Source organism: Columba livia, chromosome 2 (assembly GCF_036013475.1).
Source record: "Columba livia isolate bColLiv1 breed racing homer chromosome 2, bColLiv1.pat.W.v2, whole genome shotgun sequence".
Lineage (NCBI taxonomy): Eukaryota > Metazoa > Chordata > Aves > Columbiformes > Columbidae > Columba > Columba livia.
The window spans coordinates 43,505,621-43,520,808 of record NC_088603.1 but is presented as its reverse complement, the minus strand read 5'-3'; the positions used below and the strand labels follow the sequence as shown (position 1 = coordinate 43,520,808).

Sequence of the window (15,188 nt, the reverse complement as noted above, 5' to 3'; positions counted from 1 at the left end):
GTCTATTTATCTCAGAAAAGCAGTGCTGATAAAGGGAAAACAAAACCAAACACGAACACACAAATACTAAAAAAATAATCACTCAAAACTACTCAGAATATTTATGAAGTTCACATGGAATCTGCCAAGCACTGAGAGTTTGCAAATTTCTGAAGACAACTGTACTTTCTCAGTCTGGAATAAATGAAAAGATATTAACTAATTATTTATAGGACAACCAATTATTCTGTATGGCATATCTAATACTGAACATCATAAAATTCTTATTAGTTGAGCAAGCAGGACAGTGGAGTAATTCCCTTTGGAATGGAATGAAGCCAAGGAACTGGATACAGAAGTACCTTTAATGAGATTAATTCACTAACATAGGCACAGTACTGCTCTGTTTACCTAGGCGTTACACATCTGACCAGCAAAATGTTTCAAGTGCCAGAAAATAACATTTACTTTGTCACTGGATTGAAGCAGAGTGGTTTGGAGCTGCAAGTGCTCAATTCTAGAATTTTTAGGAGACAACAGACAGCAGCTGAAGTTAGAAAGTCAACCAAGGAATTATATATTTTTGCCTTGGGAACATACAGAACACAAAGCCACCAGAGTGCCCTGTGTACCCTCCTTTTCTTGCAGACGCAACACTACTTTACCCTCTCCTGCTGTATTGGTGGCCCGGGTCAACTTGGACGTATGACTCCTGGCTGGGCTCACACATCCAGGTACACAGATTACATCCTGTAATCTTATTTCCAATAAAAATAAACCAAAAACATCCAATTAAATTTACATCTCATTTTACAAGGAAACAGTAGTTGGGAAAGAGCTCTGTATTCAAAATGAATGTCTGAGGTAACTCTTTGGGAGGATATAACCAAATCACGGTTCATGGTTTATTCATTGTGAAAGCCAGAGCTGTGGTGCCCAGTCTTTGTGATGCGTTGTTCAGCGTCACGTGGAAGCTACTCCCTCCAGTCCTCCTTCCATCATGACTTGGTAGCAAGGCACAACCGCCCCCACAATACAGGAACATTTTATCCTGCAGACGTGGTATTCCCACACACATACATCTCACTGTGTCATCAGGAAACTCTCAGGGAACGCAACTGGGGAAGACAGCATGGATGGAAGCTAGCAGCTAAAATGGTTTGTCTGGTGCACAATCACGCTGCCTGAGGAACCAGGGCAGCACACCGTGGCCTGCAGTGAGGCTGATTCCTTTCCTGATAGCCCTCACGCAACCTTCCATTAGCTGGCAAGCCTCAACTACAATATCAGAGCTTGGGTGAGAGGACATGTGGACAAAGATGTAAAACCCTCCCAGCTCACTGCTATGCCTGAAAGAAATCCAGCTGAAAATCCTAAATCAATTTAATTTAACCCTAAAAGGATTGATTAATTCTCTCTCACAGTAAGATCATGTCTTTGAGTGATAGAGGTTAATAGCAGACAGTGTTACAAACTTCCGCTAATGTTCTCCTGTTCCTCATTTTTTAACTGAAATCCATAAAGAGGTCACAGCAATAACTAGAGATTATTTTCTTTCTATGCCAATTACTGAGATGCTGGAAGTATAATTTTTAGACTCTGATTGTGATTTTCCAAGTACACCAGGAGACTTAATTTTCCTGCCTTCTCCATGCAGGAAGATAAGCAACTACCAGGAGGGGGATAAAGCAAGACATTTCTATCTTTGCTGGGAGGCTTAAATACAGGTTAACAGCACAGATGCATAAACCAAGGAGAAGCTCTAACAGGAAACTATGTCAAGAAGAAAAAAGCAGGACTGCATTTTTTTTTGCACTGCATCGAAGGTCAATGAATACGAGTGGCCTGTATCACTTGAATCGACCCAACTGCCCAAGTGATCATGTTTGTCCTCTGGCTTTTTAAGAAGAAGAGGAATGAATATGAAAAATCTTTAAAATATGGATTTGAAGAGTGCCCTGCCATAATAATGAGGCACAAATATTCTCTTTTATGTGGATAAAATACCGTATGGTAATTTTCAGGTATGTGTGCTTGGAGCTACAGAATCTGTCCTCCAAAAATGGAGGACAAAATGGGACCTTACAGATATCTGGTGCGTAGTTGAGTTCAGTTACTGGTTCAGTGGCCTTGCTCCACGCTGCATTATGCTTTATCTGCATCTGAACAGTACTCAAGTATATGAAAATTCTTAAAATATTCACTTCCCAGCTCATCCTTGCAAGTAGATGTCATCTGATGACAACAAGCATGAGAGAAACCTAGCAGACATTTTTTTTCCTACATGGACACCTTCTTCAGGAAAGTAAGAACTGACTCATGGCCTTTAATTGAGGAAGCAGGAAAAATTGCAACCATTAAAAACCAATTTCAGTGTATCTCTTGGAACAAAAGGAAGCAATCATATTATCTTATCAAGCCTCCTATTTTGATGTCTCATGTTCATGTTGAATAACCAGTATCTCTCTGACTAATTTAAAAATAAAAAAAAAAGATAATTATTTTCGTCTTCTGGCTTTCATTCTTTAGCATGTAGCCTTATTGTCTCAAGCAGGAACTATAAGAATATTCTGCTTTCTTCCTGGCTCAGATGATGTGTCCTCTGTGAGACAACTGGCAATGAGACCATGAAGCACACCGGGTTATAATGCTGAAGCTGCACTGATTCCTTGCTATTCACACTCTTTCCATTGGGTGTTGCTATGATATTAAACAGATTCCTACTGGGACTCAATGTACACATACAGAAAGGCATGCCAAAGGTTTAAGGTCTCTGTCTATATTGCTTTGTCCATTGCTTTACACAGCCCGACTCTGTTGTACTTCAAAATGTTGGTGTTGTACTTCATTAGCTGGTGTTGAGAAAAATAGCCAGTGATTACTTTTGTAACAGAAATGCATAAAATGGAGTCTTCCAGCCTGTACTAAAAGTTTAATACTCTTTCATGAAGGTGATCTGACTAAAATTTACATGTACGTTACAGCATTCAATTACTGTACACAGTAGCTGTGCAGATGGCTCTCTTTTAATTAGAGTATTCAATGCATCTTCTGCATAAAGAACCAGGCAATGAATAAGGAGGAATTTAATGAAAGTAACCAAAATAGGAAATAGTTTAATGGAAGTTAAAAATAATTTAAAAAAAGATAACAACTTAGGATGCAGTTCTTGCAATGATCTCCTATTCTTGCAAGAATTTCCTGCTACTCTTTAGACAATCTGAGGGAGAAATCTTTCCAGATTTGTGGCCTTGGGGAGGTCTTGTGAAGCACTAAGAATCAGGCAACTGATCACTAAACTTGGCACAGCTGATGACCAGCTACATGACAGCTGAAGATTTTAAGAGCAAAATACTGGCTGGAACTGTGCTTTTGATGTGGCACTGAAACATCACTGAATGTATAATCAGAAAGTGGCAGGATTATATTAAGCTATGGCAAGTACAAATAGTATAAAATCACTTACCATTTGAAATATCCTAGGATAGTATTAACAGCTGCTGCAGGCAATACTAGTAACACTATCTAGTAACTGTAAAGAATACAAAGCTATTTACAACCTGAAATCCTGGCTATTTTTTTAACCTATAATGCAGTTGATGATCTAGTTATATTCCTAGGTTATTAGAAAACCATCAGCATTTTCTTATATGGCCTTTGCTCTAATTAGAAAAAGATCTCACACAATATATGCATTAAAAAGCAAAAAAAAACCACAGTAAGACAACACGATTTTTAGATGTACTTAATTTACTACTGGTAAACATAAATACTTGAATAATGCTAACTTGGGCATGGAAGGAGTTGTTATGGGTCTTAAATGACAGGCTTCAACCAGGAAAGCTGTACATCCTCTTAGCAGGGCCAGTAATACAAACCACTCTCAACATAAATTCCAGCATTTCTGTATTCTAAACTCTTCAGTGAATTTTAAATTTCATAGTTATGACTAGACTTACCTGGTAGACCGGGTGGGGTTTTCAGATATTTGCCATTAAAATGCTGGATTACTACTTCACATTTTTCTGTAGACTCCATTCTGGAAAAGAGAAGAGGGTGGGAGGGGGAAGAAGCAATACATGTTACTAGACTGCTACAGAAGTGCTCAGTCAGCAAAAAACAAAAAGGCAGAAAAAAAAAAAGGACAAGCACAGATGCAAAGAGAAATCTTCAAAGCTGTTCTTGCTGATTTCTGCAGAGAAACTGGTTGAGCTCATTATGGTACGGGGTGGTTTGCAAGGAGGACCTACTACCCTCAAAGCTTGCAGCTGCGCTCCAGGCTGCGTGTGAGCCGCAGCAGTGTCAATGAACAGTCCCCTTTTGGCTCCGGGGATCACCCTAAACAAGGACACATTCTTTATGCTCTCACGTGCTGCTTGGGAAGGCAAAGGACGTGTTTCTAGATTCCTTGAGCATACAAAATAACTTTAAATTGTATGAAAAAAAAACAACAAAACAAAACAGGATTTGGAGAAGAAGCCAGAGGATTAAGCAAAAATTATTAAGGATTAGAAGGTTAAGAAAATAACCTGCAAAGACATATTCTACGGCAAAACTAATGACAATACATATATACCTGTTACAACACAAAACCAGATTTTGGGTGAAGACAGTAAATTACATGTAATACTGCTAGGTGAAGCGCCTTACTGTTCCTCTCATGTGACCTCAAGACAACTTGAAGAATTGAGATGTTAAAGTGAACCTGTACATATATTATTGAAGGAACTGTAAATGATGCAAAGCTACTAGTCAAATCCCAAATCATGGTTATACCACATGTGGAAATTCACCATTCTAACAGGTCCTGTAAATTGACTGCACACTAGTCTAGAGAACAGTTGACTTTGTTACAGAGTGAGTAAAGAAACTCTGAGGAAAGACAGAAATTGCAAGCTAAAATGCAAGTAAAAAGAAAAATCATACTGCTTTTGTTTTTTTCTTAGAAAAATCATGTTTAAAAAACCTGTTCAATGCTCCTTCAATACACCAGTGCTTTCCTCCAGGTTCTCTGCCCAAAATAACTCCAATATCGCTTACTTCTCACCAGTCTATGTATTTTAAAAATTAATTTATCTACCACCCTTCCTGTCATATGGTTTTGGGAGAGGAATACGCATTCCGTGTGGCTCAGGTAGAATTTAGAGCGGCAGTTTGTCTGCTGGGGAACAACTTTGCCAGAGTTTAAACAACCACACCACCATGGCGAAAAAGAAAAAAAACATATCCTGATTACCTGACTAATTCTCTGTGCAAACCAAAGTCTTTTGTCAGTGTGTTTCAGATGTAGTTATCAAAATTTGTTCCTTCCAGGTTGTATCGCTGCATAGCATGTGGGCTGAGCCATTTCTGCTAGCACAAAGACAGCAACTTAGATTGTTCACTTTGGCTTCATTCAGATTTAACTAAGCGAACGTCTGCACTGAGCCTTTAGAGGCTCTTGTCTCTGAAAGAATAAATGCAATAAAAGTCTGTTTTCTGTAGCTGCAGGCGCTTAGTGTCAAACCATGTTATGTTGCACCACACAGCAGTGACAATTTCATTTTAATACATGGGGTACATTTTAACAAGCCAAAGCAGTCCCTGCAAAGAATGCAATATATGAGCTGCCAAGTGAAAGAGACTCGGTGCACTTCATGCATTTTATGTGGGAAGAGAATAAAAGTGAAACCCACAGTGTTCTGGGATAAAAAGGCCATAATTCGAATAGCACCCTGAAAAAGAATGTGCACATTTTCTTCTCAAGTTTCACAATTAACGGCTCTCAAATGCCACTGCTCACTATCTGTAATCTGGCACACGCTTCGCTTGAAACCGACACTGGCATTATTGACTGGGTTTGAAAAGGCAACACAATAGACAAAGCCATCTATACATGTTCCCTTCAGATGTGCTGCTGAGTGACAAAAGCATCCACCCCTGGCCTCCCTCCCCTACCTGAGTCCCCCCCGTGATTTCTGCACCCCGTGCCTGTGGGACAGACCTTCTGCCTGGCCACAACCAGGCCGGCCCAGCAGCCACTGACTGATGTGGCCTGCATCCATCCCAGGGCCACCTAGGCAGGAATTCTAATTTTCACTTGTCTACAATACCTGGGTTTTTTTAGCAATAACCCTTTTGGCTTGTGTTCTTCAGGCTGGTTAGCTCACTGACTGACTGGGAATTAGGGTGCAGAGCAACCAGGTATGTTACTAAAATTGTCTGGTACCTGCCATCACAAGGCCCTGGTTTTAGTTCAGTTAAAATTCTGATCAACATCAACCACTTAGGTGGCAATTCCTATGGTGCACACCTACCCATAAGCTGAATCTATCTGCACACATCAATTCAGACATTCCTCTTTCTGTTCTTACTTGTTTTAGCCATAAAGACTAGCCATACCTGGGAAGAGGCCCAATAAAAATATACTTTTCTTACCTCCACACTAATAAATTTTACCTACTTTTTCTTTAAAAAGCTGTGGCACTCCTCTGTTGTAGAAAGCATTTGGGAACTTGGGGGAGAGGGACAAAATAGGCTTTGTGTCTTTAATTTATTAATCTCATCAGAGACAGAAATGTTTCAAAATGTTGATCGAGACTAGTATTTAATAAAAATACCATTAACAGGAATGTTATATGTTAAAAGTTAGCCTCCAGGGGACAGGTTTTCTACACAAGAATGTCATCAGAGCACAGGTAAACTCGGGGGAAGAGCACTCTTAAATCCTTTTTTTTAGAGTTGGGCTTTTTTTTTCATAACTGATACCAAATAAAGGGGAAAACATTAATATTCGGAAAAAAAGATACATTCTTAGATGTTTCAAAACCTTCTGTTGAAAGATAAAGATATTCAGCTCCCCTGCTGGAAAGAGGAGGACAACAGCTTCACATGGTGATAGAAATTTGCTTAAGATCTGATCATTCACAAAGTACCATTTTCAAATTCCCTTCCATAGTATGTTTTTGGTGCTGATCCTAAGAGGATCTTAGATAATAGTTCATGCTTAAATGCAGTTTAGAGATAACTATAAAGCATTACAGTCTTATTTTGAATGAGGAAATCCATTGCAGGAAAAAGAAATAATCAAAGCCATAGGCCGGATTCTTATGATATTTTTAAAAGTACAGATAATTTTCTACAACAAAGCAACTAATAAAACAATGAGAATTGATTTCCACCTGTGTCTATATATTTTCAGGTTCTGGAAACTCAGTAGTAAAATTCTCAAATACAACGTGAGTAACTAGAGTGTCCATATTCTACCCAATTGGAAAGAAACTGAATTTAAAAAAAAAAACTTAAAAGGAAACCTCCTTTAATGTTTGTTTTTTTTTCTAGCCATAGTTTGCAAATTTAAGATATTTCATTGTAATTAGTAAAAGAACAAAAAATATGGCGGTGATTAAGCAAGTATCACAATCAAATAATTTGACGTTTGTGTCTTGCTATTAAATATTTATTTTAGATCATTTAAAAAATACATATTACTCTCTCTATAGGCCGTAGTGGCTTCAAAGTAGTTATTATGTGTTGTTATAAGTAATAGGGAACATTTACCATGAAAGAAAAAAAATAGGAAAAGGAAATTTTTTTAAGACTAAAGCTCTTACACATGCTTATTATAAAGACTGATGCAGTGTCAAGAAACAACTTAATAAAATTTATACACAAAGAATAACATGATGATTACATAATTATTAGATGAGAAATACTCAGTACCTTGTAATTACCAGTTAGTGGTAAAATGTGGGTTTGGTTTACATATATCCTGTAGTCACTTTGCTTAATAATAATGTAAAATATCATCAGGACTATATTTTTTATATCCAGAGTAAATATTTAAAGATTAAAATGTTACTACCGCACTTACGTTATGAATAGCATATAAATATTTTTGTTTTCTTATATTTGTAAGAGCAGGAATAATAAATCTTGGGGGGGAATGTTTCTTTACTATTTAAGGCATTTTGCAAAGGGGAGACTGGGAAGGTAGTAGCAATATTATACAGTGGAGGAGTCCAAAGAACTGAGGCCATAGTTAGAATACACACTGGAGTTGTGACAAAAGCCAGATAAATTTGAAAGAGAAATTAGGTAGAAACATTTAACTGCAAGGAATATGATCCACTGGCACACATTAGATAGAAAAAAGGTGGTGCTTTTTTTCTGGTTGATGTCTTCAAATCACTTCTGAAAGTTGTATTTTAGTGAAAGACAAGTATTATATCAGTATTAGGTAACTGGGAGTCCTTCAACTGCCTGTGAGATAAAAGAGGTCAGGGAAAAGGATCTTCAGGTCTTTAAATACTCTAAAGCTACAAGATAGGTTTGATTAGTATGAGGATTCTTAGCACCTCCATATGTTCTATTCTTTATCCTTCTATGGCAACATGTTCTCTAATTTCTCAATTTATTTTGCTGATTTAATTACAGACTTTCTAAGACTCTGATATGGCTACAACCTGTGATTTTCTTCTCTCCTGTAGCTGACTTAGGCATCTTATGTCCCCAGCTTTTCAGCTGGTAAGAAATTGCTTCAAGATGTTTGTGCTTTTTGGTTGGAATCCATTTTATGCTGGAAAAACTGTTCCCTTTGTCATTTACAGTCTAGGAAGAGATATTAATTTTGACAAGTTCTGCTCATCGCTCATAAATTATATCTTTTCCCAACATGTCCTGCCTGTATACTGTTCATGTTCAGTCCTGTTTGCATGAACAACAGGAGGTTGTTTACTATCTCAGATGAATACACAAAATCTGCAGAAACCTCCAGTGAGGACAGTACTGGCTCCTCTTGTCTGCAGATATGGTGCATACTATACCTTGCAGCATGACCTGTTATGCCAAGGTGACCGATTTGAGCTGCCTGAGTATTTCTGCACAGAGCTACAGTGCTCTCCACAGAGAAACCTCTTTTTCAGAAGAAATCCAAGATAACTAAATGACACATACGCTGTCCTGAAAATCCCTGAAAGATGCACAGCTTCCTTTGAGGAAAAGAATACACAAATTAAAGCCTTGGCTCTCTCATTTTGCTTCAGTGGAAACTGGAGCACATCCATGTCCACCAAAATCCATGCAAAACGCCTATAAATAGAATAATGATCCTATGGGGGCTCAAAACCTTGTTTCCCATTTTCTGCTGCTCCCTTTGAGTTGCTGAGTTGAATACTGCTTCCAAAGACTAAATCAAACACATATAAAACACAGACAAACAGGAGATAAGTGAAATAAAAAACATATGCAGGCAGAGAAAAGCATCCCATTGAAAGCTCTTCCAGATGAACAAAGTAGGGAAAAGACAAGGATGAAGTGTAAACTCCCAACAACAAACTGGGTAAATGCCCCACTACAGACCTCCGAGCTCTGTCACAAAGGGATGGAAGTATCTCCTCACTATATCCTTTTGCTCTGACATGATAGAGACAGCTAAATGAGAATCTCTTGACTTTGGCTGTTTGCTGGGAATAGCATCGTAACATTCTTTTGTGACAGTTTGTGTTGGACAAATTTTCTCATGTTACCGGAAAAGAATAGTATGAACACACAGTCATTTCCACCTAGACCCAGGCTGATTTATGCTACTGTCTTCACAGTCTCAGGTTAAGTATTATACTGGTGCCCGCCAGCAGTGCAATACTTGACTGTCTGCCTGTCAGCATTTCCATCATAAATTTCTGTTTTCAGAGGCTTATGACTTAGTTGTAAAATGTCGCTCGGGGGGGGAATCTTGCAAGGTCGTTCTAAGTTACAAGACAGCAAACAAAATAAAAAAGTTAGTGGTTTCTAACTCTTTCTTTGCACTTTATCATTTAAAAGGACCTATAAAAGGCTTGCTCCGCTGTTCAGCTGAGTATGGTACACATATATACTAATATTACTATCTCTATAAGGAACATACTTAAATATACTTGAATAGTATTTTACTATGGGGTTATAAAATGCAATTTTTATTTCATTGATTCAGTGGTATCAGCAAGTCCTTCTCCAAGGTATATCCCAATGCTTCCTTGCCCCATTTTCCATGCCCAAAGGGGTTTTTAAAAAAAAACCTCACAGCACCTCAGGCCTGGATTTATGAAAATTGCTCAGCCAAGTTATCTTATGGCTCCTAACTTGCCTCGTTCCTCCCTCTTCGCCTTCAAGGGCTTCGTATCCATTTTGATGTTATGGAGTCCCACTGATATTTGTGCCAGGATCCTGTACCATGTGTCCCTCCTCTGAAGTTTGCTACTCCTGGAAAGTGCAGCTCCACACCTGGCAATTATTTCCTTAGGGACATACTGAGTCTACCAAAATTTGGTGCAGGTTGCAATGCCAGATGGAAACGTGAGGGTCTTAGAGATAACATTCTCCCATAGACCTCTCCAGCACCCTGCAGTGACACTGTGAGCCTGTTCCACAGAGGCCTTTTCAATGGAAATTTATCACCACAGGTACTGGAATATTTTACAGATATCACACAAAGTTTTTGGGGATGGTTTGGGATTTCCAGTTTCATCTGGGATATCCAATCATAAAGTGATTTCCTGCGTATGATGTAGTATGTGACAGGTCATTCTTCTGACTGAGAGTAGGAATGATCCTCACAATATCTGAGGCTGCACTACTGTCCCAGATGATGGATTTCTTCAAGCTAAATTTATAGCACCTTTTCAACTGCCTCAATTAAACCCTTGAATAAGGAAGAACAAAACATTTCTTCTCTTCACAAATGCATCCTTAAACTCCCTGGATGTTGCCTATTCCCTGGTGCTGCTGATACTTCTCTGCCTCCAAAGTAGTATCATCACTGAGCCTCAGAAATCTCCCTCTAAATATTCCTGCTTTCATTTAGCAAAACAGCACCGCTGCTTTAGCTCTACTTTGAGTGTGTTACTTTTTTATCTTCTCCCACCTCAACACCTGGAATTCACCCTTTATGGACCTGTGGAAAGCCAGGTCTTCCAGAACATATAGTTACCTCTTTATAAGTGACAACAAACACATCTTCAGGTTAAATTTAAGTATTTCCCTCCTTGCTCCCAGTACCTTCTCCTATCCAGTCATTCCAGCCTCTCTCAAAGACTTTTTCACTTACTACCTCTGATTTGCTTTCAATTCACACCAACATTGTTAATGTCCTGTTTGCAAAACTCAAATAATAAGAGATCAGCTTTAAAATTGTATCTCAAAATAAGTCTTCAAGTCTTCAAACTCACTTTCTGTGGCTTTTTTCCTTGTTTTTCTTTTGTTGTTGTTTGTCTTCTGAGGGTGAAGGACTATGCTTTTGTTCTAAGCTCTGAGGAATCTACTTGCACTTTTTAAATGAAAGATCAGATGCTGAAGTCATTAGACGACTCCCATCAACAGGGATTTAAGAAACTCCTGCACTTGTCTTGTGATGAAATCCCATGTGAGGGCAACACTGCGTCATTCCCTCTTTCGACACGCAATCTTATCACAGGCTGAACTCAAAGCTTCTCATCCGCACCGCCTCCTTTTTCCAATTCCTTACTTCTAGTAAGTACTTCTCCCCGCACCTCCTCCTCCTAATGTCTCTCTCTGTTATACAATAAGCTGTGCTTAGTCCCAGCTTCGGCTTGCTGGTGTCAGCAGAAACCCACGCTGCCTAACGATGACAGCAACACGAGCCCCACAGAAATCCAGCTCCCACGGAGAGCCTGGAGCCAGGCAGCACCACTTTGAAGTACAAAGCAGGGGCAAGGGGAGAGGCAGAGGTGGGTGTCCAGAGGTTACGGCAAGTCCCTTGCAACTGGATGGACTTCTGTGGAGCCACAGTTGGATTCTAAAGCTTCCCTTCTCTGGCCCCTTGCTCATAACTCTCCTCCTCAAAATTTCCCCTGGGGTGTACCTAGGCACAGTTGGGTCCAAGCCACAGTGAAATGCTCTGGAAAGTCTCAGGAAAATCTGTTTAGCTCCTTTTGAGGAACACAAAGGAGAGGAAATACTTTCACAGCTTAAAAAGAAGAGCTAGCTTTGTACAAGCATACTTTAAAAGAGGCAGAACTCTAATGTTCTAACATTACACAGATAAATCTGATCCAAGAACATTTGAAGTTAGCCAGGTTATAAATGATTAAGTAGCCACCTGCAGTACTATGTAACTGCTAATCATACCCATTTAGGAGAAAAATCTGACAATAGCTGTCTACTGTAAGTTTCTACTTCCAATTGCTTTTTGAACATATTTATTTTGAGATTGACTAGTCACATAATTGGGCAGAAAAAAAAAAGTTATTTTTAATCATCATAGCACTTAATTAATAACTTTGAAACATCGAATTTCACAATTGCTGGATGCTACTTTATTTTAGCGTATGCAAAGTTATCTTTTTCTCCTGTGCTTCTGTGGCTCAGTTAAGAGCTGTGCTGAGCAGCACGGCACATTCCACAAGCAGGCAAGATACGCTGTGACAAAAGGCCCCAGGTCAGAAGGTACAATATGCCAGATCACCACATGGGTTGCTGAACTCCTGAAATCTTATCTGGACTGAAATACAGCTGCCATCCCCTACCTGTACTGCATTTATACCCACTCATCAGCATGTGCTCACACTGCAGGTACACTATAATGAAACCTTCATGTCTACAGGCAAAGTTGAACAAGTTCTTCTGTTTGGATTGTCACGCAGGAAAAATATAGGAAATAGCACCTTATTACAAAGAGAAGGACAGGTGGTCATCTAATTAAAGATTGTATTGATAACTTTAAGAAGACAAGAGTCAGCATTCTGAATTCCTGGATTAATTCTGGCCTCATTCAAGTCAATGGGAGATCTGCTGTATTTGATGGAGCAAAGGTTTTTACCGCTCTGTGGTTTGCACCACTTTCATGTTAGATCACTGAAGGTTTCAAGAAATATGTTACATAATTAAATACATTTCCACAAAGTCTGTTTTTTTAATGCAAGTTTATTTGTGAGTTAGACTTATCTATATTTAGTGAGCTAGAAAAATTCATGTTATTATCTGCAAGAATGCGTAAGGAACAGTGTGTCATCTTCCAGCACAAATGTTTTGTCTTTTTCCATTTTAATTCAGACAATATCATCTTAAAATTCTTTGTGCACGATGACCTTTCACATCAGGGACAAAGGTAATACTACAATGTCACTTGTCTTGCAACCTACGTTTTTATCATAGATTACCCCATTTCACTCAGGGGTGTTATAACACTAATAGAAGTGCCATGATATAACAAGATACAGTGTATAGCAAAGAAATTTGCAAGATGACTGAGTCATTTTGCCTCTGCTACAAAGCACAATGTTACGAATATTCTGTAGAAACGATGATTTGGGATTTTCTTTCCTTTTCTTTTGAAGCCGAAGACTGATTTACAGCAATTGCAAATTTCTCTTACTATTTGCTTTTTCAATACTTTTCTATATAAAACCCTCTATTCCTTCGCTTTTCAAAAGCAACAATTTGATTTAAGACCGTCTCAAGCTGAGGAGAATCTATGTAAGTATTCCCTGAGAGTAAGCATGGAAACTTGTCTATCTGTACTGACACGAAGTACATGGTAACAATATGTTGCCCATTGTGTCTAAAATACCTGACTACTCCGACAGGGCTTGTTATATGCAAATATTTCTTTTCTAAGCTCTTCTTACAGGCTGGAGTTCCCTGAAGCTTTTGAGGAAGCCACGTTATAGTCCCTTCACTTATAGTCCCTTCCTTTTGTTTTTTCAACCACTAAATTTACTTTTTACTGTGGCAAAATCTTTGCTAAACATTTAAGCAGTTTCTTCACCAAGTGTCTGCTTTCGGCTGTAGGACGTGTATTTATTCGAGCTTGATACTGCATGGATAGCTTGCTATTCTTAGTGATCTTTATTTACATATACATACATGCAATGAACTACTTTTTAGAGCAATGAAATGAACATCCTCCTGCATTGGTATTCTTCAGCTAGGTGGAAAGAACAGACACAAAATCTGATAAAGGGGCCGCTCTGTATTTTGCATAGCTATGAGGCTCCAGAGCTACAGAATAGACAGCATTTGCAAAGGACTAAAGCCAAAAGATGCCATTAATCAAGAAAGAGTGAAGGTTTCACCTGGCAAAGCCGACTCCTCTGCTGACTCCATTAGCATCTCTTAATATTCTGGTGGAAATGACATGTCCAAAGGGTTTCAGCATATTCTCCAGTTCCTGCTCATCCATGGAAACAGGTAAATTTGAGATGTATAGGTTTGTGGGATCTTGCTCTTGTTGCTATGACAAAATGAGAGAAACATCCTCAGTTAGGCTTTGCACAATAAAATAGCTTATGGTTCATCCAACCAGGGCTACTCAAAACAGGACCAAGACAAGAATTTATAGCTGCATTAAAAGTAAAGCTGGACAATCTGTTCATGACGACAATGTATTTGCCAAATTCCTGCAAACTGTCATGCATGTGCTTAATTCTATGTGTGACTGCTCCTACTGAACTCAGTGACACTACTCATTTATAGAAAATTAGTCTCACGCACAAGCATTCTTGGGTTTGCGTCCTAATTTAGCAAACAGATTGTGAAAAAACTCATGATTTCCACAAGTGTGCTCACTGTTAACATAAATAAACTCAACGCATGTTTTAAGCAGAATTGTTTCCAGCCTGCGGACTTCTCACTCAACCTGTTCTTCATGAGCAAGGTTGGCTGAAACACACAGAACACTTTCCATAGTCCATAGTATCTTTTCCCCTTTTTTCGCCCATGAAAAATGTCTTGGTTGATAATGTGCAACAAGACCTAGCTGGGCAGGGGGGAGTTCTGTGGTTCAATCTAATGTCCTGGCGAGATAGGTCATATGTTTATTCTCAGACTGAATTAAACTGTCCTACAAAAAGAAAGCCTGTAGTATGAATAACTGAGAAAACAAAAGACAGCTTTCTTGTTCTATTTCAGATTTTTAGGCTAAACTTTCAATTTTGGCAACCATTCCAACTTCTATTCTTGCTTGCCAAAGTACTGCAAAGAAACATGAAAGAGGCACAGACACCGTATGTAAAATAAGTGTATTAAAACAGTAAATAAACCTTGTCTACAGACAACCAGGTCCTGATTACATAATAAGCTTTACATAATATCTGATCACCTGTCAGTACAGGCCTGATTGAGATCACGCATGACTACATAATTTTAGCTAGTGCTTAATAACCAAAAATATAACATTTAATCTTTATGCTGTGCAATAAGCCAGACAATACCTTACCTGACAGTCTTTTGAGATT

The 15,188-nt window shown here is 38.7% G+C and overlaps 1 protein-coding gene across 6 annotated transcripts in view; it reads right to left on the bottom strand.

Moving 5' to 3' along the window:
- RBMS3 (RNA binding motif single stranded interacting protein 3) overlaps positions 1-15,188 on the bottom strand; it is a 710,128-nt gene that overhangs the window by 141,068 nt on the left and 553,872 nt on the right. For all 6 annotated transcript variants that reach the window (XM_065055125.1, XM_065055127.1, XM_065055126.1 and 3 more), the window contains 2 exons: positions 14,028-14,185; positions 3,939-4,018 (listed from right to left, as the gene is read on the bottom strand). In XM_065055125.1, the coding sequence (XP_064911197.1) occupies positions 3,939-4,018; positions 14,028-14,185 (238 nt within the window). The remainder of the gene's footprint in view (positions 1-3,938; positions 4,019-14,027; positions 14,186-15,188) is intronic.